At 42.1% G+C, this 26,918-nt stretch overlaps 1 protein-coding gene across 3 annotated transcripts in view; it reads right to left on the minus strand.

The window, feature by feature from the left end:
- The window catches only part of csmd3b (CUB and Sushi multiple domains 3b), a 347,235-nt gene that overhangs the window by 81,046 nt on the left and 239,271 nt on the right, over nt 1-26,918 (minus strand). For all 3 annotated transcript variants that reach the window (XM_056741016.1, XM_056741014.1, XM_056741013.1), the window contains exons 26-31: nt 25,392-25,594; nt 25,113-25,304; nt 24,012-24,150; nt 19,295-19,482; nt 18,553-18,747; nt 11,261-11,377 (exon numbers count right to left, since the gene is read on the minus strand). In XM_056741016.1, the coding sequence (XP_056596994.1) occupies nt 11,261-11,377; nt 18,553-18,747; nt 19,295-19,482; nt 24,012-24,150; nt 25,113-25,304; nt 25,392-25,594 (1,034 nt within the window). The remainder of the gene's footprint in view (nt 1-11,260; nt 11,378-18,552; nt 18,748-19,294; nt 19,483-24,011; nt 24,151-25,112; nt 25,305-25,391; nt 25,595-26,918) is intronic.

The raw sequence follows: 26,918 nt of genomic DNA on the forward strand, positions 1-26,918 counted from the left end.
TATTTGTAAGAATGTTAGCCATTTAGTATTTTTTTGTTCTGTTGAACACAAAGTTAGATATTTTGAAGAATTTAGGAAAACAAACAGTTCTGGGGCACCTTTGACTACCATTTAATGTGTCCTAATATTTCAGTCAATGATGTCACAGAATTGAATATTGCTTACATTCTTCCAAATATCTTTCTCTGTGTTCATCAGAATTTAATTTATGCAGGAATGAAATGATGACAGAATTCTCATTTTTGGGTGAAGTATCACTTTAAACTCATTGACTTATACTAACTGAAATTAAACCATTTTAAGAACTATGGAAATGTGCTATACATTCAATTTTAATGTCCAGTAATACTGAACAGATTATGAAAATCAATAAACAAATATCTTAAGTTGTTCTGGAAAACAGTAATGCAATTGAGATGCAACAACCCCTGCTTTCAAAACCTTACCAAGGCCACAACATTTAAACATATGGGATAAAATAGAGCAGATAAGATTTTGATCTCCAAATGACCTTAAATTATGTTATCTTTAAAAACACTGCTCATTTTCATCTCCATGTCATTCTCACATTTCTGGAGAACATGCAAGCACTTTTTGTAATCAAATAATTTCCCCAAAATGAAACCCAAGTCCCACCCAACTATTTCCTCAAATATCCCATTTCATTCCTAAATAAGTTAGAAGTATAACGGGTTATGAAAGGTGTTTCACATCATTTCATTATGACTTTAAAAGCCTGCCTGCTTAAAATATAATATCAAGGCGACAAGGCATGCCAACGCCGTGTCGGACCTCAGGCACACATCTAGGTTCAGATGATCAGATGAGCTGGAGAGGATCAGATAACCCCGTCAGTCAGGTCTGGAATGGGGTCAGTGAAGGAGATGAGAAAGACAAGTCATGTAATTTGCGTCAGCACCATCCTTTTTGTCAGTAAGTGTCCAATTGTGATGTGATAAGAGTGTATAACCAGATAAATAATCCAGCTGTCCCAGACAGATCGAGGACTTTAAAACCAAGGTGGTCATTTATAAAAGATATGTGCATACGTTTAGATTTCATTCTACATTTGATGGGTTTTAATTTATACAAAACACAAAAATGACCAATTTTTTGGGTGAACTATTCCTTTAGATTTTAAATTCTGCAATAAATGACCACCCTCAAATAGTTCGACAAGCCTAGGACATACGTTCATCTTCGCAACAAAATTAAGGTAGTTTTGACCAGTTTGGAAGCTTTCTGACTCTTGTCCATAGACAGCAACGCAACTAACATTCTGCGCCTGAAAGGAAGGCAGGAATTGACATAAAATGCACACCATATGGACAAAAGTATTGGGATGTCTCCTTTAAAGAACATATTTATCTATTCAAGTAATTCCAATAAAAACACACATTAATGCTCTACCATACAATACCATATTAAAGAATCGTCTCCATGTTTGGAAGGGCCTTTTTCTGTTCGAATGAATAATTCTGATGTCGGTGAGATAGCCCGCTATCAAGCATTTTTTTAAATAAGGAAAGAAATAATTATATAAAAAATTAAACAATATTATATAATTATATTACATCATTTATAATATAGAATTTATACAATAATGCATGGAAATTATATAAAAAAACATTGATGTTGAGTTATACAGATGGGTCAAAGTAGGTTTACAGTCCAAAATGAGAACATGAATATGTATACTGTAATACTCCAACCCTTGTCCATTCTTAACATAGCATGGTAACCTCTTTTCCATCCATCCATTTTCTACCGCTTATCCGAACTACCTCGGGTCACGGGGAGCCTGCGCCTATCTCAGGAGTCATCGGGCATCAAGGCAGGATACACCCTGGATGGAGTGCCAACCCATCGCAGGTAACCTCTTTTAACAATGTTCAATAAGAATATACAAATTGATCAGAGAGTAATGCGAGTTAAACATGGTCAATACAAAGCTCGAACTTTAGAAACGGTTTGCGGGAACATTATCGTCATTCACATTAGGACAATTACACACAAATCCTTATAATACAAAGACAGACCCCAAGGTCACTGAAAACTACTTTCGACTTTGGTACTTTCGATGTGATACTGTTGGCAGCATTGCTTTAGCAGGCATGTGCCGTTTCCATGGAAATTATGAGTCGGATCGTAGTTTGTACCCTTGTTTATACAATCCGCGACTGACCTAATGAGAGATCCCATGGATCCAGACACGTACACGCATGCACGTTTGGAGCATGTGGTGTATTTCTGTTTTGTATGCCGAGCTTGTGACTCTCCGTGCCTTGGCTCTCATTCGACTCTGTCTCCTAACGATGTATAACTCAGACGAGAGCGGTCGCTCGAGTTGAGATTTACACCTCAGGGGCATCTTCTCACTTAGAGCGAGACGCCAGAGGTCTTTCCTCTGATTCCTAGCACACCTGTCTGGTTTTGAAGGCATGGGCCGGACATCCGCCTCACACATCAATACCCAGTCCCACAGGATCTCTCGCGCAATCTGCCAAGATCTCTTCATTGCAGGAGAAACCTTAGGGGCTCATTGAATGTGCAGGCAAAAGCAAGTGGGGCTGTGAATCATACAGCGATGCACAGATGCACAACCTTCAGTATGGGCTGACAAATAAGAAAAAAATGTCAAGATTTTCAGCCAGGTTCTTTCTGTGGTCTGCTAACTTCACCATCTCAAGAACAACACATCTTAATCCAATACTGCCACAAGGGCTCATGGTTTGTCTCTTTCCACCGCACTGCACAAAAGAAATGACACACTGCAGACATAAGCCCACGGCTCTCAGACATTTGCTCCGGGTATGAATAATTGATGGCTAACATGTATGATCACAGATTCATAGTTTGTTTTGCTGCATTGGTACATCTGTCAACGTCAGGCCATTGTGTCGACTCAATCATCATAGAACTAAATATTCAGGAAGGGAGACGGAAACAGAAAAACAGCAAGGTAGCAAAATGCAGAGCCACCTGTGCAAAGTTGCTCTCAGTACAGAGTGCTCCATCTATTATGCTGTGTATTGCGGGAAACAGCAGCTTTACTTTTCACCACATGGTGGGGACAGAGATTCTACACACTGCTGCAGAGAGACAACGAGAAAATGGAGGAAAAAAGATGTCGAAAAGTCTATTAATATTGAAATAGTCATTTCAGGTGAAATAGATGATTTTTGTCATAATAACTAACAGATGGGGAAAAAATGAACAGGCAAAAACTTGGCTTCCTATTTAACTAACCTAAATGGCAAGCAAAGCAATATCATCACCAACAGTTCTTTAAAACCTTTTTTAAACTAAACACATAATATGTAAAAGACACATGTCCCGTACATTCACATTTGCAAAACACTACTACCATATACACTCACCTAAAGGATTATTAGGAACAACTGTTCAATTTCTCATTAATGCAATTATGGTGGTGGTGTAATGGGGATGTTTTCTTGGCACACTTTAGAGCCCCAATGACACGAGTTCACTGTACTAAAATGGCCCCCACAGTCACCAGATCTCAACCCAATAGAGCATCTTTGGGATGTGGTGGAACGGGAGCTTCGTGCATCCCACAAATCTCCATCAACTGCAAGATACTATCCTATCAATATGGGCCAACATTTCTAAAGAATGCTTTCAGCACCTTGTTGAATCAATGCCACGTAGAATTAAGGCAGTTCTGAAGGCGAAAGGGGGTCAAACACAGTATTAGTATGGTGTTCCTAATAATCCTTTAGGTGAGTGTATATATGTATAAAGCTGAAACAATAAACCAGTACTTTTTATAATGCTTAAAGTGACAGTTCACAGCAAAATGAAAATTCTAACATCCTTTACACCCTCTTGTCATTTCAAACCAATATGACTTTCTTTCTTCTGCAGAACACAAAGAAGGTATTTTGAAGAACAAAAGTTAATGATGACATCATTTTCATTTTGGGGTGAACTATCTCTTTAAGGCTTTGGAGTTCATTTTAAAGCATCTTTATTTTATTAAGAGTTCTTCCTTTGGAAAAAAATACTTGCCTACATTATAAAGCAGGGGTTCATAACCTTAGTGATTCCCCTATTGTAGTTGACAATATTCAAAGGCCCCCATCCCATCCCACTCACAAAAACTACCCTAAAAAATAAATTTTAGAGCTTGACGTTAACTGGATAATGTGTATTTATTATAAAAAGGCCAAATAATTAAAATATCTTGGATTTTCCTTTTTTGAATACACTTTATATTTAAATGCTCATCAATTTTAAAATATTAGTCATCTTGATGCTCCCTTGGAAGTTATGTGGGGTTGTCTTGTGGGCAACGGCTGTATCATCGTTGCTGTATGTGGATATCTGGAGCTGTACGATACATCTTACTTTTATCCAAACAGAAATAAAAAGGATCTTGATTGGAAGAAAGGAGGTCAGACAATCTGGTAAGTTGTCAAAAACGATCTTTATACAATTTGAGCAATATATATATACACAAGACTGGAGCCGCCTGGCAAAATCCCCTACCATAACGTGAATGAAGCGTATTTGACGCGCGAATGAAGCGAGTAAACTCAAAATGTTCAAGCGTCCAACTATTCAACCGATTCATTCACGCAAGTCGAGTTTGGTCTGAACACACAGAGATGTAGGGGAGTAAAACATACCATATATGCCTTATAATGTACTGAAGTAAAAAAACACTCTGATAAAGTACACATGCTTGAGAAGTGAACTTGAGTATAGTTGAAAAACGCTTACTGTCCACAGTTAATTTTATGCAACATAAATAATGACTGGCTATGGGTTCTCTGCAACAAAGCAGTAGAAACTTTTTAACATTTGAATAATAAAAGTCAGCACATTTTCATATCCAGTTGCTTTTAAAGAAAAAACGAAATCATTATGAATGTATGGTCCTCTTAAGGTTTAAACCTCGGGGTGGTAAGCAGAAGGTCAATGCCGGAGCTATTATCACTGTGTGCTTTAACAAAATGCTTTACAGCAGGTTGCTCTGAGGTTAAGTGGTTTACTCCACTGTCCCTGTATCAAGAGTACAGTAAGACGCTTAAGATAAAACAGTCTGCTAAACAACTACTTAAGCACTTGTGTTTGCTGCCAAGTCAAAAATAAGAGCACCCCAAATCTTCATTGTAGGATCCTGACCTAAAACCTCTGTCTTGACACATTTATTTTATTCAGCATTTCTACCTCAAAGAATCAAATAACTAGACTAATAACTACAACCACAAAACGATCGAATAACTCATAAGAGCATGCATACTTCTAAAGTGCATACTTAAGCTTGCAATTATGACTAAAGACTGGTTAGTGCTCTATTACAGGGCATCACAGGCTGTTCTGGCAATAGAAGCACTTAGATAATTATGATGGATCTCATCACCCTGCATGGTCAATTAGATATACGGCCATTTACCTCAACTGGTATGGATGACAGTTATGTATATTGCACTTTGCCGTTTAACCTTCACTGTTTCCTGAATAACATTCGCTACTTCGCTATTATATGAACAATAGTATTAATGGCTTTGCTATGTTAAATGAGTGCACTGACCCTAAAGATCAATTCTACTATATAGTAACGCTGATGAATTTGCTGGTGTGAACAGATAAAATCAAGGTTTGAAGGTTGGAAACCTACAGTTCATATTTAAAATAGCTTTCCCAGCAAAAAGATGTGGTCAATAAATGCATTGGTACAAACTTATAGATTTTTTGTGAATACATTATTATTGACAAGACCAAGTGTGCTTTGATCTATTTACATTCAGTCTTGTAAAATTTTAATACATACTCATCTCAGGGCTGTAAAAAATCTTAAGCAGCTCACTAAAAACAGGAAATATTCTAACTCAATGTGAAGCTTTCCTACCGCCATTGAGATATTTGCGAATGACACTTAAAAATAGATGGTGCTCAAGTGCCCTTAGCCAATGGCAAAGTCAAGAAATTACACTTTCTTCCTCCTTGATTATAATTTTTAAGAGAGAACCTAAGTGCCTTGAGTCAAAAAATACAATAATATATAGAGCCCTGGTGTTCTTCGGGTTTCTGGCTCTCTTCGGTAAATGAACTTTGCCTTGACTTCTGCCGCTTTTTGATGTTTTGGCTCAGGGGCTTGCAATTCCCAATTCTCTCAGGCTTTATAGTAGCTTTGTAGAAAGTGAAGAGCGATCCCTTGGCAAGTGAGAGACGGTGTCAAAGACGGGTTCGAAACTGTGACTGTGTTTGTGTTTGTATGGAGGTCAGACTCAGTCAGGGGAAAAGCTATTTAGTTGAGTATTTCTAACTGACAGCCATGACAAAAAATACAGAAAGTATAACTGCCCTAATGCTTGCCTCAGGCGCTCAAAAGGGAAGTTTATTTATGAATTCTGTATGCATTAATTTATAATAGCTTTCACAATCACAGAAATAATAAAATCTTTATGCCCGAGTGTTTTTTATCTTCTTTTTTACAACTTCATATGACCGCAAAGCAAATTTGAAGCCAAGTCATTTCAAGGTAAAGTACTAGAGAGTGTTTAAATATTCCTTATGATGAATTTAAATATTTATATGAGGTTTTCCTTAGGTCACATCAAGTTATTTAGACACTTTTCCACGTGCAAATGGGCTGGTGTAGAGTAGCGGTCTATGCTGGAAACATAAAACGTTGTAGCTTACAATTTCTAATGTTTACGACAACAATTCATAAATACAATTACATAATTGTCAAGGCTGGAACTAAAAAAGTTTTAAATAAATAACGTTAAGTCATTACCTAAAAATGGCTCTTAATGGGATGTAAATGACAAAAAAATTCTGAGGACAGGGGCTTTTCTTTGTACTTTAGGCAAAGACCACATTGGAAAAAGTAGACAACGCTGATCCAGAAGAACTTACTGTTTAAATTTTTTTAACACTGCACAAACATCTGAAAAGAATACAACCGACAGATCATTTATAAATGAATCAACATGTTAAACAATTGTAATTGAACATATAAACGTATGTTTAAATAATAAGTTAACTCATGCCCCGCCAGCCTTTTAAAAAAAAAGTTGCCAGCCTACGCCAGCGTTTGTTTACATTTTCACCCAATTTTAATGGCTCACAGTAAATGTTCTGTAAAGAATATATGGACAAACAATATGTCAAAGGAAACAACAGAGTCTCAGCTTTTAAACAAAAGAAACTGTATTCTTCTATCTTCATTTGTTCGTTTTTTATCACTCCGTAGATGTGGGTAGGTTTCTTCAAAAATGCATCACTTTGATTAAACAGCTGAGATAATTAAAGTTTTTTGTCAAAGATTTCACCCAGATTACAATCATTAAAAACTGCTAAAACATGTACATTCTAGGTTCTGGGATTCTGTACTTTTTTCCCAAAGTTTGTAATAGCGCCACCTGCTTTACAACAGTACAAACACTGATTGCTGTAATAACTCGTCTTTGGCGGGGAAGTGTTTTTTTTTAAATGACGAGATAACTCGTCAATGGCGGTGAAAGAGTAATTTTTTTTATAAAAACATCTCACTAAACAGTCGCTCGCTGTTACTTTTTCAAGTCTACCACAACGAAGGCTTACTGATGTTTGGCAACATGAGCGCTTTTTATTCTGAGCTGTGTAAAGCACCGATGCAGAGCTTGATCAACACTTAAAAACACATTATATACCCACACCTAAGTCTATCAGAAAACCCGTTCCAAAACAGCCGGCCAGTAACGAAACCGTAATCTAGTCACTAAGGTTTTTGGCTTCATAACAGACCATTAAACAGTCAGAGATCGTCAATTTGGCTTTCCTCTGACCCTTTCCCCATCTGCGAGGAGCGAGGATTCCCCTACATATTTGTATTGACTGCCTTGAGCCAGCGGGGGCGGCGAGAGCCGACGGTAACATGGGGTGGGGGTGCATGCACTGAATAATGCATCTCTCAGACCAAACCTGTCATTGTGTGAAATATTGCGGGCATCATTCTTTGTGACAGAATAATGAAACATTAAAAAAAGGCAGCCAAATGCTGCATTTTTAACAGAGGGCTTCAGAGTTCTGTCGAACGGATGAAATAAGCAAATCGAGGAGCGTGCATCAGTGCATTGGTGGTTTCCTTCCGTGAAAATTTTATATCAAAAGTCTAAATGATGAGAATATGACAGATTACAGATCAGATTTTCGATCATGATAGTCAGCATAATAGCTTCTTGAAAAAAATATCGATGACCGTTTCTTGTAGTTCCTTGTAGTTAAAACAAGGCACTTCCAAAGGTTTTCATTTAAATTTAGCAACTTTCAATACACCATATTTGCTATCATTAAATTGCATTACAGTGTATTAGCCATTGGCCATTATCACATCGGCCTCTAAAAGGCTCATACTAGTTGACTTTGCCAAAAATGCACTCACAAAAATGGCAACGTTATCGTTATGAAAGCTTTTAGGTCTGAAAAGATTTAATATATGTTTTTGAGCCACATGCTAAATTTAGAACCGTTCAATAAATCCAGCCGACTGCTTTCAGAATATAACAGAAATCAATACACACAGCAAGCACAAGGCTAAACTCTTCTGGATTATATGATCCATTTCAATTAAGTTTTTTATATCGGACAAAACAAAAGGTTTTATGACAACTGTAAGATATTTATCTCCAGTCAAACGCACACGCTCAGACCAGGCTTTGTTCTACAAGGCACTATAAGCTTTTAATCGCTCACTCTCTCTCTTGGCCAGGATGTGTGATGATACTTTAGGTGCATGATAATGAAAAGCCCCTCCCAGCTGTTGTCCACCATCCACATGCTCAGCACACACTAGGTTTTTCTTTCATTTTCTATTTTTTCATGTTCAAGAAAGAAAGTCACACGGGTTTGAAATGACAAGAGGGTGAGTGAATAATGACAATCATTTTGGGGAGAAATATCACTTTAAGGCATCTCCGGTGCAAAGGCTTTTCAAGTCTCAGTGTCTACATCCTTCTAAGACCGCATCCCATATATCCTTAATGTACGATACATTAAGCTATGTCAAAAAGTTCTACTAAAATATTTGATTTTCCACTGTGAAGACTCAAGAACATTAGTTCATTGTAATTAAAAAATCTATATTACCCATTATGTATTTTACGCGTACACAATATTCCTCCATGCTGCCCATTTGTGAGGTTTTATGAAGATTAAGATACAACCTTAGAAGGTAGATTAGGAATCTCACAAGGTTTTAGAGCATGTGCATTAAGGTAACAGAACAACTGATGAACATTGAATAACAAATCCTAACCAGACTAATGAAAACAGCACGTTGAAACTGTTTAGTTAAGTGTTGCAAAGTATTCTGGCCAGGGTTGCATTCATACATTTTTTAACCACTTATGCCCAACGTGCCAAGCTGTTATGTTAATTAAGCAAGACGGATGAATCTTTGCGGTTATCGTTTTGAAAGCGCGTGATGTGGTTTACTAATAATTCCGAAATGTAAAAGAACTTCAACGTCTTTGCAAGTCCAATCACTTACTAACAGTTTCAAACACAGTTCAGGGAAACAGATTGAAGCTATTGTTCATGTCTAGATTTAAAGCCGCGGATACCTGGGGTGAAAATCCATTAGAATCACTGAACAATTATATTATATTGTTGGCACAACCTCTTTCTTCAAACCAACACAAATACCCATTCTAATGTTGTTTTTCTATAAAAAAAATAACTTTGCAACGTTTTGTATTCCAGCTCATTTTCACAGAAATGTAAATCCAATTTGATCCAATTCGAAAATGCCAACATGTTGCAAATTGTACAGCCAAGCAATATTTACACAGCATTTGACATTGCGTGCGTGCGTACGTGCCAAGGTTCAAAACCGTGCGTGTGAGTTTAATGGTGTAATGTGCGTTTCAGAAGCTAAAACCACCTCTGCTGACAATTCATTTTCACTCCTTTTCATTTGCATAGCTGTGATGTTCACTTTCAGTCAGCTTTCTATTAAAGCTTTATTTCAAATGACATCTATATCATTTAGGACCTTCCATCAGAGCGCAAGCAGTCCAAAGACCGGAGACGAGCCCCGGGGGAAACATCACGCTCGAGCCACATAATGGCAAACGATGCTTGAGAGGTCCAGAATCCCCATAACAGTTAAACTGACAGTTACATTTACAAGAGGAGGCTTTTTTGTCCTGCTTTCAACACCAACACTTCAAAACACTACAGCCTTATTTGTACAGGACCGAGAGCACATTGTGCCTTTCATTTACAGAGAGAGCCAGGACCGGGAAGTAGTTTTCTTATTTCAACCTTTCATCACCTTACAATGTAATTTCCGCCTGAAGATTGGACATTACAATCAAAGGCTGTTTACAGACATTTTAAGGGTCTCCTTGGAAAACAGCAGGATGGGCTTCTAGTGGGACATAACTTACTGGCAAAATCAGCTTTTGCTTCTGTAAACCTGAATATCCAAGTATGACTATGAATTAAGCAAGCTGATGTGAGTCATTCTAAACCCGTGAGCTTTCAGGGGGATGTCGATCTTCTTTAGAATGAAAGTTTGTAAAGTCTGGTGTCTGTGCAGTGACACAGGGATGCTGAGACTGTATCTTATCTTACCCCTTGACAGCTCTTCCTCTGGCTTGAAGCTTTCAAGTGTAAGAGCGTGAGAAGGAAGCTAGTTGCTAAGTTACACACCTCCTGATTTGGACGCAGCAAATCCGTGGATATAAATTAATACAGGGAGACTTGTAAACATTTGCATAATCCATATCAGACTCCAACTGCTCTCTGGTCATACAAGTGGAATAGTATTTCACACACTTAAAATGTAAGTGGACAAGTGGCCCATGTAAAACATATACTACGGGTCAGACTTCATATGTGTATCAGTGTTTTTCCAATGCAGTTTAGCCCTAAACCTGTGTTTGATGCCGCTCTCGTGGGTATTCTTATGAACATAGAGTACAGCTGCAATAAAAATTAAGAGAAAAAAATCTAAATTACAATTTCAAATCAGCATTTCTAGATGTATTGGGGCCATTCCAGTCAGAAGTGACAAAGTTTGGCGACAAAATGTTGTTAGTAACTCACATAATGAAACAAAAATGATGACTTCACCTAAACATGTCACATACCTATAAATAGTACATTTTAAAATCAGAAAAATGGTCTCTGAAATGGTCTCTTAATTTGTCCGTGGCTGTCTATGATGCTCTGCAGTGCTCCAGTATACTTCCGTCTTTTTTGTAGGCGACTGTTTTGTTTTGTGTTTTCAGGTACCTACCGAACTCCCTGGGCACAGAGATGGCATAAACACAGCTCTGTCCTGTCGTGTAGTTCCTGGGGAAGTTGGGTGACAGAACGGTCCCCTCTGCTCCAGTCGAGCGACTTCCACACGGTGCTGTTCGCACAAACACACACACACGTTTATTGACTGCTGTTTATATCTTAAACAGTCATAATATTTTTTTTTTATATTCCAATCTCAACCTAAATGATCCTGCCTACTGAGGAATTGAGAAGTACCAGTTTGACATAAAAGCATGTTTCTTCCTTTGATCTGCGGCAGCGGGCCAAAATTGTTGTAATTTTCCTGCTGGGTGTAACAAATTCTCAAAGATTCTCCAATGGCTTGTTTAAAGAGTTTCTATCATGAATGAATTCAAGCACTTTTAGGTAACCTGTACCCATTTTTTGAAATTATCTATTAAGTTGCTCTCACAAGTCTTTTCCAAGTCACATTTGACAGAATTTGGCACCATAATCATACTTTGACCAGTGTCATTTTGGGCCCTGTGTAGAGAACCTTGTCACAGAGACAAATTGGGGCAGCTTAAAATTAGAGATGCATTGATACTAAAATTCGCTAGTCGATTATTCAGAGCGATATCTATGGCAAGCCGAATAAGCTTTTAATCATTCTCAGGATATGAATTTTTCATACCAACAATTACATTTTTACTAGTGAAAATTGTAATTCTTGACATCAAGAATTTGCCATAGATATCTGCCGATACCGATATCGAATCTGAAGATTAAATTAATATTTCTTAACCTAATTCTTAACAATGTTAACAATTCATATTAATATTGAACGTCAAACTGGTGATGTTTCTTAACATTTTCCAAATACAAATTCATGGCATTTTCCTGTCCTCTTTTGATTGACAGGATATACTGTATCGGCCCTGATCATCAGATCTTTTAAAACTATCGGTTGATATCCGGAAAATTGCATTTATCAACTGATGCGGATTACTGGCTGATATATTGGTGCATCTCTATTTAAGGCAATGTCAATACTAAAAATAGACAATTGTGTATTTAAGATGATATGTAATGCAAAATCATAACTGGACGTTTACATCATTACACATACATTTTTTTTTGGTGTTTTATACCACTGGATAATCTAAAGTACGGCACTTTGTAGAAAAACTTTCAAGAAAACGTCTTGGTTACGTATGTAACCTCAGTTCCCTGATGGAGGGAACGAGACGTTGTGTCGAGAACGACAGATGGGGTTCGCCCTTGAGAACCAATCAACTCTGACTACTATAGAAAAGGCCAATGAAATTTGGCGAATGCAATTTGCATGCCGGGCTCCGCCCCCGGAAATCCGGTATAAAAGGAGGCCGGCGTGCAGCATTCACTTACCTTTGTTCTGAAGAGCCTGAGACCTCTCAAACTGCAGCAGAATACGATACGTGTTCGTGGCATAAGGGACACAACGTCTCGTTCCCTCCATCAGGGAACTGAGGTTACATACGTAACCAAGACGTTCCCTTTCTGTCGGTCTCTCGACGTTGTGTCGAGAACGACAGATGGGGTTGCCTATGGAAAACGCCACAACGCTGTATCGCGTCACAATCTCTAGCGAAGCGACGGTAACAAGCCTGGGCGTGTCATCTCGAAGCTTTCGTGAGACTGTAACCTTCCAGTGTGGTGGTCGGGGGGTTCCAGAGCTTTCTTGGAGAAAGATGGGTACAGCCCTGACCGGTAACTTTCACGGACGGGGCCTTAGCTCTCTATAGGCGAGAGGCCATCCAGATCAGTTTACACCGGGTAAGCGCGACTCTTAATCAGAGAAGCGCTACAGAGGCCACCTCCTACCCGTGGGGAGGAATATGGTGGATATAGGTATGGTCTCGTCCTTGGAGGAGAACGCATGGAACGTGCGGACTGAGTAGTTAACCGCGAGGTGGAGGCCCACCTGGGGAAGCTCATGGGTTACCAGGAGTGGGAACCATTCTCATGAGGATACATCAGACGGAACAGCCCACGGAGGGGGTGTTACAGACGTCCGGTAGCACTAGGTCCGGTTAGAGCTATCTGTGATAGCTCACATGGTATCCCGGCCTAAGGGGGAAGGCTGCTCTGCCCAGCCAGCCCCCAGGGGGTGCTTGTTTGGTGATGGATGGAATGCCTATTCTTAACCAGTGTCTGGGTAAGAAGGGAGGCTGGTGAGGTACCAGTTTCTTAGCGATGTGTTCGGGTAAGAAGAAAAGGTAAATAGCACACTGACCCAACCTGTTAGAGGGTGGAAAGGTGCTTTCGCAGGCATACGCCCCCCCGGATGCCAGTCCTACATGTCGCCACGCAGGACGTGGGCTGACACCGGGTTTACGCAAAGGTTGTTAACCCTTGCGAAGGTGTTTGGGCATAGCCCAACCCGCAGCTCTACAGATGTCTGCTAGAGAGGCGCTTCTGCCAGTGTCCAGGAGGTGGCTAAACTCCGTGTGGAGTGAGCCCTCACTGCCAATGGGCATGGGAGATTCTGAGATCGGAATGCCGTCGTAACGGCGTCCACGACCCAGTGCGCCAGCCTCTGTTTGGAGACAGCCTTCCCCTTCTGCTGTCCTCCAACAGACACGGAGCTGGTCAGAGCTTCAGAGCTCTGCGTGCGGTCCAGTACGTACTGGACACAACACTAATCGGGTTGGGTCTTCCTCCCCTATGGGGAGCGCCTGCAAGTTCACCACTTGGCCCCGGAGGGAGTAGTGGGAACTTCTTGGGCACGCATCCGGGCCTGGGTCTCAAGATAACGTGAGAGTTTCCAGGGCCGAGTTTAAGGCAATCCAGGGACACGGAGGATGCTCGGTGGTTCCCTACCCTCTTGAAAGAAGTGAGCGCCGTCAGGAGGGCCGTCTTACTCTATGAGGAAGATCGGAACCTCCGAGGGGCTCTTTGGGGGGCCCTGAGGCTCCCCAGGACCACTTAGGGTCCCAAGAGGGTATGGAGCGGAGATGAGGCGGATTCCGCCCTCTCGCTGCTTAGGAACCTGGTGACCAGGTCGTGTTGCCCTAGAAACTTTCCACCGACTGAGTCGTGATGAGTGGCAATAGCGACTACATACACTTTCAGTGTGGAAGGGAGATGTTAGTCTCCAGTCTCGTGAGGAGGGGAACACAATCCTGATCAAGCACCTCAGTGGGTCTTTCTCGTTGAGAAAGACACCAGGACGAGAAGAGGCACCGTCTAGAGGCGTGTAACCGCCTAGTAGATGGGGCCCTAGCCTGGGTGATGGTCTCAGCCGTATAGGGGGAGTAGCCATCTTAGGATCTTCTCGTCCCGTCTAGAGACCAGACATGGGTGTTCCAGAGGTCTGATCTGGGATGCCAGAACGTGTCCTTCCCCTGAGAGAGCAGGTCCTCTGTCAGGGGAATGGTTCAGGGGGAGTCGCTGTCCAGAGCATCGGCTCTGAGGCCAAGTGCGGTTAGACCGGTGTGGTGTAACCAATAACACTTGGTGCTCCTGCTCCCTGACCTTGCACAGAGTCTGTACAAGAAGGCTCCTGGGGGGGGGAAGGTGTGCTTCCGCCCATCCCGCGGCCAGCTGTGCGCAAGGATATCCGTGCCGAGGGCAGGGACTATCAAGCGGGCAAATGGTGGTGTTACGGGAGGTGAACAGGTTTTACCTGGGCCTACCCGAACAGCCTCCAAATGAGCTGGACTGCACGGGGGTGGAGTCGCCACTCTCCACGAGGCATAAACTGGCGAGAAAGCACGTCGGCTGTCTAGTTCAGTTTGCCCGGGGTGTGTGGCCTGCAGGGAACGAGTCACCTGTTGACTCCACCGGAGGAGGCGTCGAGCAAGTTGTGTTTAGCTGCTGTGTGCGAACGCCACCCTGACGATCTGTATTCGCTACAGCTATAGTGCTGTCCTCGGAACAGCACGTGCATGTCTCGCACGAGAGGCCGTAGCCTGCTCAGTGCAAGTAGCATAGCCCACAACTCTTGGCAATTGATATGCCAGCGCAGGCGGGGGTTCGTCCAACACCCCACCTGCGTGCCCGTTGCACACTACACCGCACCCCTGCAGGGAGACTTCAGTCGTCACCACGACCTGCCTCATAACCTGCTCAGAGGGACCTGAGTCCGTCGAAAAAGTCATAAAGACTAGGGGTTATGGTGCGTCGGCAGCAGGGCAGCATCACCATGCGCCTGCTGCCGGTGTGCCACGCTCTCCTCGGAACTCGACTCTGAAACCAGTGTTGGAGCGGTGTCATGTGCATCAACTCGAGGGGTATTAGCCCGCGAGGACGCCATGTGTCCCAGGAGCCTCTGAATTGTTTCAGGGGGACCGCTGTCTGCCTAAAATGTTCATTTCAGACAGTTCAACACTGGTTGGGCACAACTGCGGACAGGTGTGCCGACATGGTGACAGAGCTGAGTTCCATACCGAGAAAGAGGATGCTCTGCACTGGGGAGAGCTTGCCCCTCTCTTGGTTGACCTGGAGTCCCAATCGACCTAGGTGCCGGAGCACCAGGTCCCTTTGTGTACATAACAGATCTCGCGAGTGTGCCAAGATAGGCCAGTCGCTGAGATAGTTTAGTACCCGCTCGCCTTCCTCCTCTCAGGGAGAAAGGGCGGTCAGGGACAGACCGAAAGGGAGGACTCTGTACTGATATGCCCGCCTCTCGCACGCGAACCGTGGGAACGGTCGGTGTCGAGGAGGATCGAGACATGAAAGTAAGCGTCCTTCAGGTCGATTGCCACGAACCAATCCTGACACCTCATAGATGTCAGGACGCGCCTCTGTGTGAGCACCCTGAATGGCAGCTTGTAAAGGTGCTCTGTTCAGGGTACGCAGCCTTTGGGGGCAACCCGCCGTCTTTCTTGGGAACGATGAAGTGCGGGTGGTGACCCACTGAACATCTTGGTTTTGAGGGACGAACTCGATGCCTGTTTTGCCAGAAGGGTGGTGACCTCTACCCGAAGTACGGAGGCGTCCCTGCCTCTGACAGAGGGAGAGATGATGCCCCGAGACTTGGGTGAGTCTCTGGCGAACTGGATCGAGTAACCAAGACGGACCGCCCTCATTAGCCAGCGAGACAGTGTGGGCAGCTCTCGAGCTCCCAGGGACTGTGACAGGGTGACCAAGGGGACGGTCTGCTTCATCATTCCCACGGGGGGTGGTTCGTCGGCTGGCGGAGCTAACCATGTCGCGGGGAGTCCCCGGAGGGAAGGTTTTTGCTCCGCCTGCTTACCTGCCTGGCGGGACAACGGCACGCACTGTCGGTTTGAGAGTGGTGACGGCTGTCGTATATGTGTACGACCTCACGCCTCGCCAGGGTGTGAGGTCGGTTCGCCGAGCACAGTCCAGTGGAGTGTGCGATCGGCTGCAAGTAAACCCGGGGAGAACAGAAAACTCAGTGAGTAAGTGGGCGCCAAGCCCTAACAAGGGCCCGGCTTTGGTGACGAGGCAGGAGTCGTCCCGTACCGACCGATCAGAGCCGTGGCTGTGAAGGTTCGGGCCCGATGTTGTTCTCCCTGGGGTCTTCCCGTCAGTGTCCCTTCTCGCGAGGAGGTTGCTGACGGGGTGGAGGTTTCCCCCTCGACCTCTGCTTCCGGGGTGCCGCCTGTGGGGGCACAGGAACCGGAGCCGATGTCGAAAGGGTCCTGGGTTGCAGGGAAGCAGACGTCACGTGAGATCTCGGAGGCCTGTAGGCGGCCGAGTCGCGGCGTGAAAAAAATGTGGTTAATTGCCACTGTCTGCTTCGCCGTCAAAAAACTGCTGAGCGCAGTCCTCGACGGTGTTACCAACAACCCACCCTGCGAGATGAGTGCATCAAGAAAGCGGACTTCCTTGCTGTCACTCTTCTGCACAAGGTATAGCCGGGGGTGTCTCTCCTGGACCACTACCGTGGACATCGTCCGACCCAGGGCCCGTGCCGCCGCCTTAGCCGCCCGTAGAGCGCTGTCAGCGGCGGCACGGAGATCCTGCATTATACCCGGGTCGGCCTTACCCTCGTGGAGCCCTCTCAACGCCCTGGCCTGGCGGACCTGCAGGATGGCCAAGGCATAGAGAGAGGAGGCAGCCTGGCCCGCAACATCGCAAGCCTTCGACACCAGTGATGCCAAAGTCTTACGTGCTTTGGACGGTAGGAGTGGTCGATCCCCCCCCAGGTGGTAGCCGTCCGCGGCACAGGTGCACCGCAGGCGGACGTTCCACCCGGGGGATCTCGACGCAGTCCTTGGCTACCTCACCATCGAGGGAAGTAAGGGAGCCGGAGCTGGTTTCACTGGAACGGTCCGTGAGAGGAGCGTTCCAAGTTTTACACAGCTCCTCATGCACCTCCGGGAAAAACATGGCACCCGGGGTGGGCGCGGTTTGCACCGCGCACCGACCTCGGGAACCACGCATCCCCGGGTTAGCACGGATGACATCACTTCTGCTTCCTCCTGAACTCGACCGCTGGGGGTGGAGTTTGGATTCGGCAGAGTCGGATGCCAGTCTCCCTCCGATGCTGCGAGCGACATCTCATCTACGTCACACATCGTTTCCGAGTGTGTGCGTGAGGATCCGGACGGTATGCCACCGCCGGTTGGGGAACGTTCAGAAGAGCGAATCGGGGTGCGATCGGCCCGTGAGCACTTGGCTGGCGGGTTTACGTTCGCAGAGTTCCCCGTATCACTAACGCTGCTAACGTGGGTGGTCATCGGGGCCGTAGCCACAGATGTCACAGCCCGGGTAGCAGACGAAATGGTGGCTGGTTCCCGTAGGAAGACAGCCACCCGTGACCGCAACTTCTGAATGACAATCTGCCCGCAGTGCAGGCAGATGTGTCAACGAACGCTGCTTCAGTGTGCTGGACGCCCAGACACCTAATGCAGCGATCGTGTCCATCCCCCTCCTCGATGAGGGTGCCGCACCCAAGAGAACAGCGGGACATGCCGCGCTGGAGAATGCTCAGTCAGTCCTGAAAAGGACTTTTAGAAAAAATCTCTAACACCTCCGGAACCGCCGAGACGCCCAGGGGAAGGTCGCTGCAGAAAGGGACGATCCGCTGTAACACGTCGTAGCACCAGCGTGTAGTTGTAGAGGATTGAATCCTGAGTTGTACTCATGAGCGATGGCTCTGAAGAACAAAAGGTAAGTGAATGCTGCACGCCGGCCTCCTTTTATACCGGATTTCCGGGGGCGGAGCCCGGCATGCAAATTGCATTCGCCAAATTTCATTGGCCTTTTCTATAGTAGTCAGAGTTGATTGGTTCTCAAGGGCGAACCCCATCTGTCGTTCTCGACACAACGTCGAGAGACCGACAGAAAGGGAACTTTCAGTATGGACTTTACCTTGACAGCTGGGTAGCCCCCTATTCCAGCCGGGTCTACCATCATCTCCCATGATGCAGGTAAGCGTGGAATAGCCCTGGAGGACATAGCCTGCTTCACAGTAGAAGGTCACGGTGGAGCCCAGCTTGTAGTCACTGCCCAGCCGAGTGCCATTCATCACATTACCGGGATCGAAGCATGACTCCCTCAGCTTGGCTGTAACAGAGAAGTTGGAGGAAAAACAAAGAAACACTTTAAGACTCTAAAATTTACCTTGCAGGATCCTTGCTTGGAACTGTTTACAATCCATTCCTCAGAGAAATGCACATAAAAAATAAACGTTATTTGAACATATCTTGTAGATTTTTAATGCATGTGCATTAAATGCTTCAAATTGACTTGACAACAGTGAGTGGATCGTGTTTTTAAGCCACTTCAGGGCATATACATAAATTCTGTGATATTAATATATCAAATACGATCAAAGGTTGTAAAATATTTTAATGTGATTGTTTGGGTACATTGCTCATCCCCAATAGGCAGTCAGTCAGATGTGCGCACACTGATATTATCCTTTAAAAAGAGATGAGAGGGCCCGTGAGGTGTTAGCATGAAATCAAAATGGATTACTTTGAAATAAACGTTCCTGCTTGAGCTGGATTTATCAGTGCACAAAGAAAAAATACATTCTTCATAATTCGACATCAAAATCATAACTATATAATTAAGGTTTATGATGCAAGCTTTACGAAGCCTATGTTACCTTTGTACTCCAGGTGGAAACCGGTATAGCTGACAGATCCATCGCTGCGAAAGGCCAGGTACATGGTGAAAGAACTGCTCTCGATCCGTTCCGGAAGCTTACTGTCCTGAAAGCTGCCTATCAATGGACTGTTGCTGTCTGGGCCATCGTATATATATAAATAGTCATAGTTGGGCTCAATGCTGAAGCTATAAAAGAGAATGAAAAACACAAGATCAAATCCTCCTCAAAAGCTGGATGGTGGTGGGAATCAAGTTGTCCTGAAGTCACCTATGAAGACGGCATTATAAAATTATAAAGTGACAGAGCAGATATATAACTGCTACTTATACTTTATGGTTTTCAAGACTGATCAACTGCTACATGTAAATCTTTGAATTCTATATCAATATCTAGTAATATGAATTTGTGTTTTCTCTAGCAATGGTTTTGTTTGTGGTTTTAAACTCAATAAAATAACACAGGTAAACATTAAATCAACTATTTGACTTAACGATTTGAAGCTGTGACTGTCAGATTCTATTGGGGTAAGTTGTCACATGTGTTACAAGATGTCCTGTTAACTGTCGGAGCCCTTTTTGAGCCTACACATGAAAACGCAACTTGGAACTAAAATGTCATTCATGGTAACTCATGAATACTTTGGAATGTATGTTGTTAGGTTTATTGTAAAAAATACATAAATAAAGTTTATGCTTTTCTTTGATTAAAAATACATAAAAAAATAGGGGTCGCAAAAGGATAGCAAAAAATCTAAGCACACTCTTTATAAAAAAGAATCTATTACTCTCCCTACATAAATAATATATATTATTCTAGAGTCTTAGACCTTTCCAATGATATATAGAGTGTCATGATTAGATTTGAAATTACAAATTTAGGTGTCCCGTATACGGAACGTGTGACAGGCTACTGCAGTTTTTTGTTGGCCTGCACAAAATATCATCATTTTTGTGTATGTTGGCTTTCCCATTTTTGCAGTTTCATAAACTGTGTTTAATAATTGTTTTGACGATTCATTCTCAGAATCATTCTCAGCTGAATGTTGATAAAAAGCCTATAATAGGTTTTTAATTGGCTAACTCTACTGTGTGACAACATACACTGCTACTGAAGTCACGAAAGCCCCATGTATGTTGAATGAAATTAATCTTTTTTCCTGGACTATAAGAATGGATATAAAAGGCGAAAGGTTAGGGTATGTTCCTATGCATTAATTCATTTTCGAGGAATAAATCTGCCATAAGAAATATAAACTACAGTAAAAACTATGACAACCCCCATTTGTTACACATGTTCACTCGCTATGCATGGAAAAATAAGGCCTGCTTGTCAGTGCTCCATAAAGACCTACTGTATAAATTGTCAGCAATGTCAAAAAAATGTCAGCAATATGTTCCCATACTCAAACCTCAGAAGAAAAAAGCATCTAAAAGGCATGTATCCGCTGCACTCTGAGGTTTCTGAGACAAAAAGCCACACTGATAAACCGATAAGGTCGCACCCATCAGTGAAGACATTTGCATGGGATGGATTCTGACGGAATAAGAGTTTGGTCTCGTTTTTTTCTATTATGCAGAATGCTAAGTATGCCTGCCACACTTCACAGCGTCACAGTGCTTAGGGGGTTGGTTTGTATAATTCATACAAGGGATAAGATCCTTTACAGCACATTAAAAAAGCCATTAGTTTTTGATAAACAGATGCATTGGTATTTTTTCTGACATACTCTGTACCTGCCAATCAGAAAACAATTATTTTGCGGTAATCAGGACGATAGCAGAAACCGAAACAGTTTGGCTTTACACGTGCAGTGTTGCTAATGCAGAGCGCATTTTTTGGAGGGGTGGAGCGTGGGTATTGTTCATTTCCAATTTTGTTGTGGGCATATTTCATACTGCTGATTTTTTTTAAAAGGGAAAGAAGCCAGTAATGGACTGTGTAATGAAAGTCTTTGAGATGGAACCGAATGAGGGCTATTTATTAGAAACCTGTTTGAGACATTGCCCTGTTGGCGGACCTCCAGCATGCTTATTTACTCCAAGAGTACGAAATTCAAATGAGAAAAGGGCTACTTCCGATGTAACGTCAAGCAAGAGAATGACATGGATTTAAACCAAGTTCTGTATCATCTGCTTTGGGGCTGATGTATGGCTCCAGATATTAGGTGTGAAGGTTTTGAAAAAATATTAGTAAATAAACTCAAAACAGCCCCAAATGGCAGATTTCTCGTGATAAATGTTGTACATTTTGACACGTTGGAGGGCTGCCAGATTGTTTTTGAGTTATTGTTGTCATAACACTGACTGCTCTTGGATGAGTCAAAGAGAAGAGAAGGGAAAGTTTAGAGGGGCAACAGTCGCCGATATTTCAAAGTCAGCGCTGGAAGTAATGCGAGAGAGAGAGAGAGAGAGAGAGAGGGAGAGGGATCTTGACATTTAATAGTTCTGATAATCTACTTTCATTCATTCATTTCTATTGTTTTGTGTTTATTTTTAAGTCTTTTTTACTAGTTAAGACTGTACATCAATAGTCTTGCAATTTTTACAGCATTTGAAAATGACTATTATTAGCTTTGGTTTATTTTTCATCCTTTCAGAGCAACACATGTTCGGTCACAAAAGAAGATATTTGGAAAAAATGTATTAACTGGACCCCACTTGCAGTGGCTTTGTGTCCATACAATAGAAGTGAATGGGGTCCCGTGCTTTTCGGTTACAAACTTTCTTCCAAATATCTTCTTTTGTGTTTTACGGAAGAAAGTCATACAAGTGTAAAATGACAAAAAGGTGAATAAAAGAAGTCAGAATTATTATTTTGGGGTAAACTATCACTTTAAAGCTATGAAACTAAAGACATTTCACCGAGCCAGCTGCACCGTTATTTACTGTTACTACTTTCAGTTTGACATACAGCGCAATATTTTCTCTAGCATTACGCAATAATAATGTGCTTTATGTAATTATATATTCCTACCGTTGAACTCCACCACAACAAATTTGCACACATCTGTACATTCCTTTATTTGCACCTACTCCTAGATGTGTATGCTGTAATGCATCTTCCTGGATAAACTGTACCATCTTCGCCATGACTTTCACTGACAATAATAACCTTGAAGCCTCAGCGTTTCTTCCGCTGACTGCGTGCGCAGATGCTGATTGAAATTCTACGTCCTCAAGCCTGAAATAAGCCCTCACGATACCCTTTGATTCAGGTAGAAAGGAATGGCGTACTAGTGATGCTATTAGCATTAACACGGAGGGTGGGCCACAGCAACTGTCAAACACCTACAGCACTCTAACTAACCCCACGATGACCCTGCCTGGAAGGAGAACCCCGGTAGCACCTCCGGCGTTGCCACGCGATGGCTAAATGAATAATGGACATAATTAGCTACATGATTGGACTGTGAAGGAAATTTATCAACCTTGCTTTTATACTAATTGGTCACATCATTCAAGGCAAAGACACGGCGCTACACCTTTAAGGCGAGTTGAAAAAAAACCATCGGGTTCATTACGGACAAAATGAGCATAGAAATCCAGCTGGGCTCATTATCTCTCCCAGACATGAAATGCATTTTAATTCAGACAGTGAACGCAGTCGCCACTACATAATTACTCAACACGTCGACTGCGGCCATGTCAAAGGAGACCTTGGTGCTTGGTTTTGAATTCAGCATTATGACGCAGCAGCCTAAGTGAACCCATTAAATCGCTTTCTAGATATAACAGTGTGAGTGAGCACATTTCTGACGAGTGCGTTTAACTTTCTCATCACCCGCGATTCAAAACTCACTGACCCCGCCACAACAGCGGGTCGATTTGATATTAACCTTGCATCAGCGCACGCACTGCCTGGATTCAAAAACTTTGATGGTAAGTATTCACAGACTGCAGTGAACCTGGAGGCGAGGGTCACTCTGGGCATATAGAGAGGATCTTATAAACCTGATAGCATGGACACAATCTAACGGAGTGTTATAATAAGGAAGATACAAGCTGTATCGGGCTGGCTGGAGCTACATTTATATACGATTACTCATAACTACAGCAAACACAGATATATTTGTTTGTTTTGGTCTTTGTGAGGACTTGCCATTCACTTCTGTTGTTTTTATACTGACCTAATAGACATCATTTTCAATTCCCTACCTATAACCCAACCCTTCAACCTAACTCTCACAGAAAGGTGTAATTTTGTATGTTTTTAATCAGTTTTTCTCATGTGGATTGCTGGCTGGTCCCCATATTGTAGATGGATCACAGATTTTACTATCCTTGTGGGAACATTTGGAGGAATCCAAATCCGACAATATACACAGGACGGCCCCATAATTTTACAAACACTGAAATCCCTGTCAAATCCAAACTTTTTACATACTCTTTGTCCAGCCACTTATATTGTATTTATTATATAATGTTATTATATTTACAATATATACTTTAAATGAACATGCAGCATTAAGAAAAAAAAACATTAAGATTATGCATATATCATAATACTGTCTATATGACGTGTAGAAATATAACAATAGAAAATTTATATATGATACAACATGAAATGAATATAAATATACATATTTATTATAATGTAAGACTTAGATTTAGGCCCTAAAATATCATTGCTATATAACTTCTGTGTAACATTGATAAAAAATGAAAATGAAAATAATAAATATTGAAACTTTTCAAGGAAAAAGCCATTTATTTACCTGATGAATGCAAGAGACAGGACATAGTCAGAGTTGACAGCGATGAGCCAGTCGCAGTCTTTGCTGTGCGGGTATGGATGAGGAAAGTTGGGCGACAGAATGAACCCAGAGGAATCGGTGAGATTGCCTCCACACGGAGCTGGGGGAAAACACAGAGATTTCATATGAGCAACATATGGGCATTAGTAACACATGAGGAGAGCCTCTTATTAAAACATGCGGCCCAAACATCTGCACAGCATGAGCCGAGAGGATGACTTTTGCAGGAAACATTCACAGAGTGAGATATTGAGAAATTCTTAAACTCCACGGAGGAACCGGACGTGTGGAGCACTCATATCTTATATATGAGAATGAGAAACAGAGGAAGAAAGCTAAGTAGAATATGCCTAAAACTCCACACCTTTAGTTCCAAGCTTCCAAAAAGCAGTTTCTTCTTGAAAGAAACCTGAATTTCAACATTTCATTAATTTGGGCACACTTTCAGGTCGGTGTGAAGATGACAAGAAATCTCAAAGGTGTCTGGTCCCTTGGTTCCTTTGGTCCTGAGAATATCAAAAACTTCTCGATGTTGGAGACATGAGTTCTATTGTCAGCACATATAGCCAAAACAATTAACTAAGCCTCTTGAAAAAAATGAAAATGATCCTTCATGTATGAGGCTTTGTTTAATGTTTTATTGTATATATAATACAAACTAAGAAACCTTTTTCTTAATCTCAAATCCTACATTTTTTTTGGGGAAACTACAAACTATTATGTAACATAAAAAATAACCCTTTAAAGTATATACAGTATATACAGTATATAAAAGAATTATAATTTTGACTATATTTATAATAATTATAATATATAATTATAATTTGAATTTTGACATAATACGTTAAATTAATATTTTTTTATAGTTGGAAAAATTATATTAACTAGAAGACAAATAATATACTACTATTATGTATAAAACAAATAATCTTCTTTCATTGACAAATGATTTCGAATTTCTTTCCAAAGGCCAATGTTGCATCCGACTTTCTTTTGTAGCAGTTTCAAAAAAAAGCAAAACATGAATTCCAACTGATCCTAAATCCCCGTGTAATCCCTCACCTATACAAATAGGCGGGTTTGGCTGCCAGTAGTAGCGATTTTCCACTTGTATACATGTGATCTTTACGTCTCCCTGTAGTTCATATCCAGGATCACACTGAAAGGTCACGGTGTCTCCGGGTTCCCTGCCGTCTCCATTACGACTACCATTCATGGGCACCCCTGGATCCCTGCAGGCAGTCGCCACTGAACCTGTAACCACATATTGAACCAATTAATCCATTACAGTAAAAAGAACAATCATCACATACTGTCAATCAAACTGGAGTGAGAACTTACTTGAGAACTCAATGGCGAATCCAGACTTGCTGATGTAAAAGTCGGTCTCGAACTGAACGGTGACCATGTTGAGAGTGCTGTGGACGTTCTCGGGCAGCAGTGAGCCACTCACCTCCCTAAGAGACATCTCGTTCTCTGTGGGACCGTCCCATACCCTCAGGATGTCGTGTGACGCTTCCGTGTCGAAGGCCAGGAATTGCAGGCTGTTAATTTGAAAATACACACACGTACACATCTGGTCATACATGTCACGCTTCATTAGATGCACGGTACTCAGCGATAGAAACAAAGGATTCTCTGACACAGAACAGGTGTGCTGTTCATTGTTATTCACAACGCACAGCACATCAAACAGCAGGGTAGCACATCACCTTGTGAGTCTACACTGAAAATCTTGTTTATTTTTATATAGAATTAAACAAAATGCTTGGTGATTTTTAATGAATTTTGGGTAACACTTTACAATAAGGTGCTGTTTGTTAACAATTAATGAATGCATTAGATAACATGAACTAAAATTGAACAATAAAGCATTTGTTAATATTTATTCATGTTAATTTCAGCATTTACTTGTAACTGTTAACAATAGTTAATGCACCATGAACAAACATGAATAACACTATTGACATTAACTAATATTAACAGGGATTAATAAATGATGAAAAACTAAATTGTTCATTGTTAGCTAATATAAGCTCATACATTTTCTAATGTTAACTAATGGCCCCATTTTGTAAAGTGTTTCCGAATTATGAATAATGAAATGGTGTGCTATCAAATTCATCTTTAAACGATTTTTTTCCAGGAAAATTTGAAGGTCAGTAAGCAAACGTAAATACAATTTACACAAAAGATGGGAAGAAACTTGTGAAGTCTTTACAGCATCATTAAAGCAAAACAGGGAACGAACGCTAATATTACCCAGAATACATTTAGAGATTCACCAAAATTCTATATAGCAGCAAAAATATACATGCTGAGGAAATGTAGGCAAAGTAGTAACATTGTCTCCTGTGGTATCAGACTTTCGGAGCTCATTGTGTTTACATACAACATGCCATCCTGTAATATTCCTCAGGATTAGATGTGACGGAAACGAATGATCAGTATTCTTTGCAGATCCTCGACAGTACAGACGTAGGTAGTGTCAGATAATCACATTATGAATGTAATGCTTCAAGGTTTAATAATGGAGAAGCCCAATCGCATTTTCACTCTGATCCGCAGTCCTTAACAATTTAGCCATCCGGTCTGATTGAGTCGTCAGCCGCAGATGAACAAATAATGAATGAATATGCGATTTCAAAAAGCTTTCGCCACTAAGAGAATTGGAAAGAAGACAAATGATTAAGGTTGCGGCGCAACATTAAAGTGCATCTGCATTTTAAACCTCATAATGACTTTGGCGTCGCAGGCCTCAGAACTGCCTTACGAGCTGTAAACAAAGAGATTTGCAATGTCGCATCAACTCATCTGATGTCGTTTTTTTCTCAGTACAAAAGAGACACTGACGAGCTTTGCCATTAG

This window comes from Triplophysa dalaica, chromosome 25 (genome assembly GCF_015846415.1).
Source record: "Triplophysa dalaica isolate WHDGS20190420 chromosome 25, ASM1584641v1, whole genome shotgun sequence".
Classification (NCBI taxonomy): domain Eukaryota; kingdom Metazoa; phylum Chordata; class Actinopteri; order Cypriniformes; family Nemacheilidae; genus Triplophysa; species Triplophysa dalaica.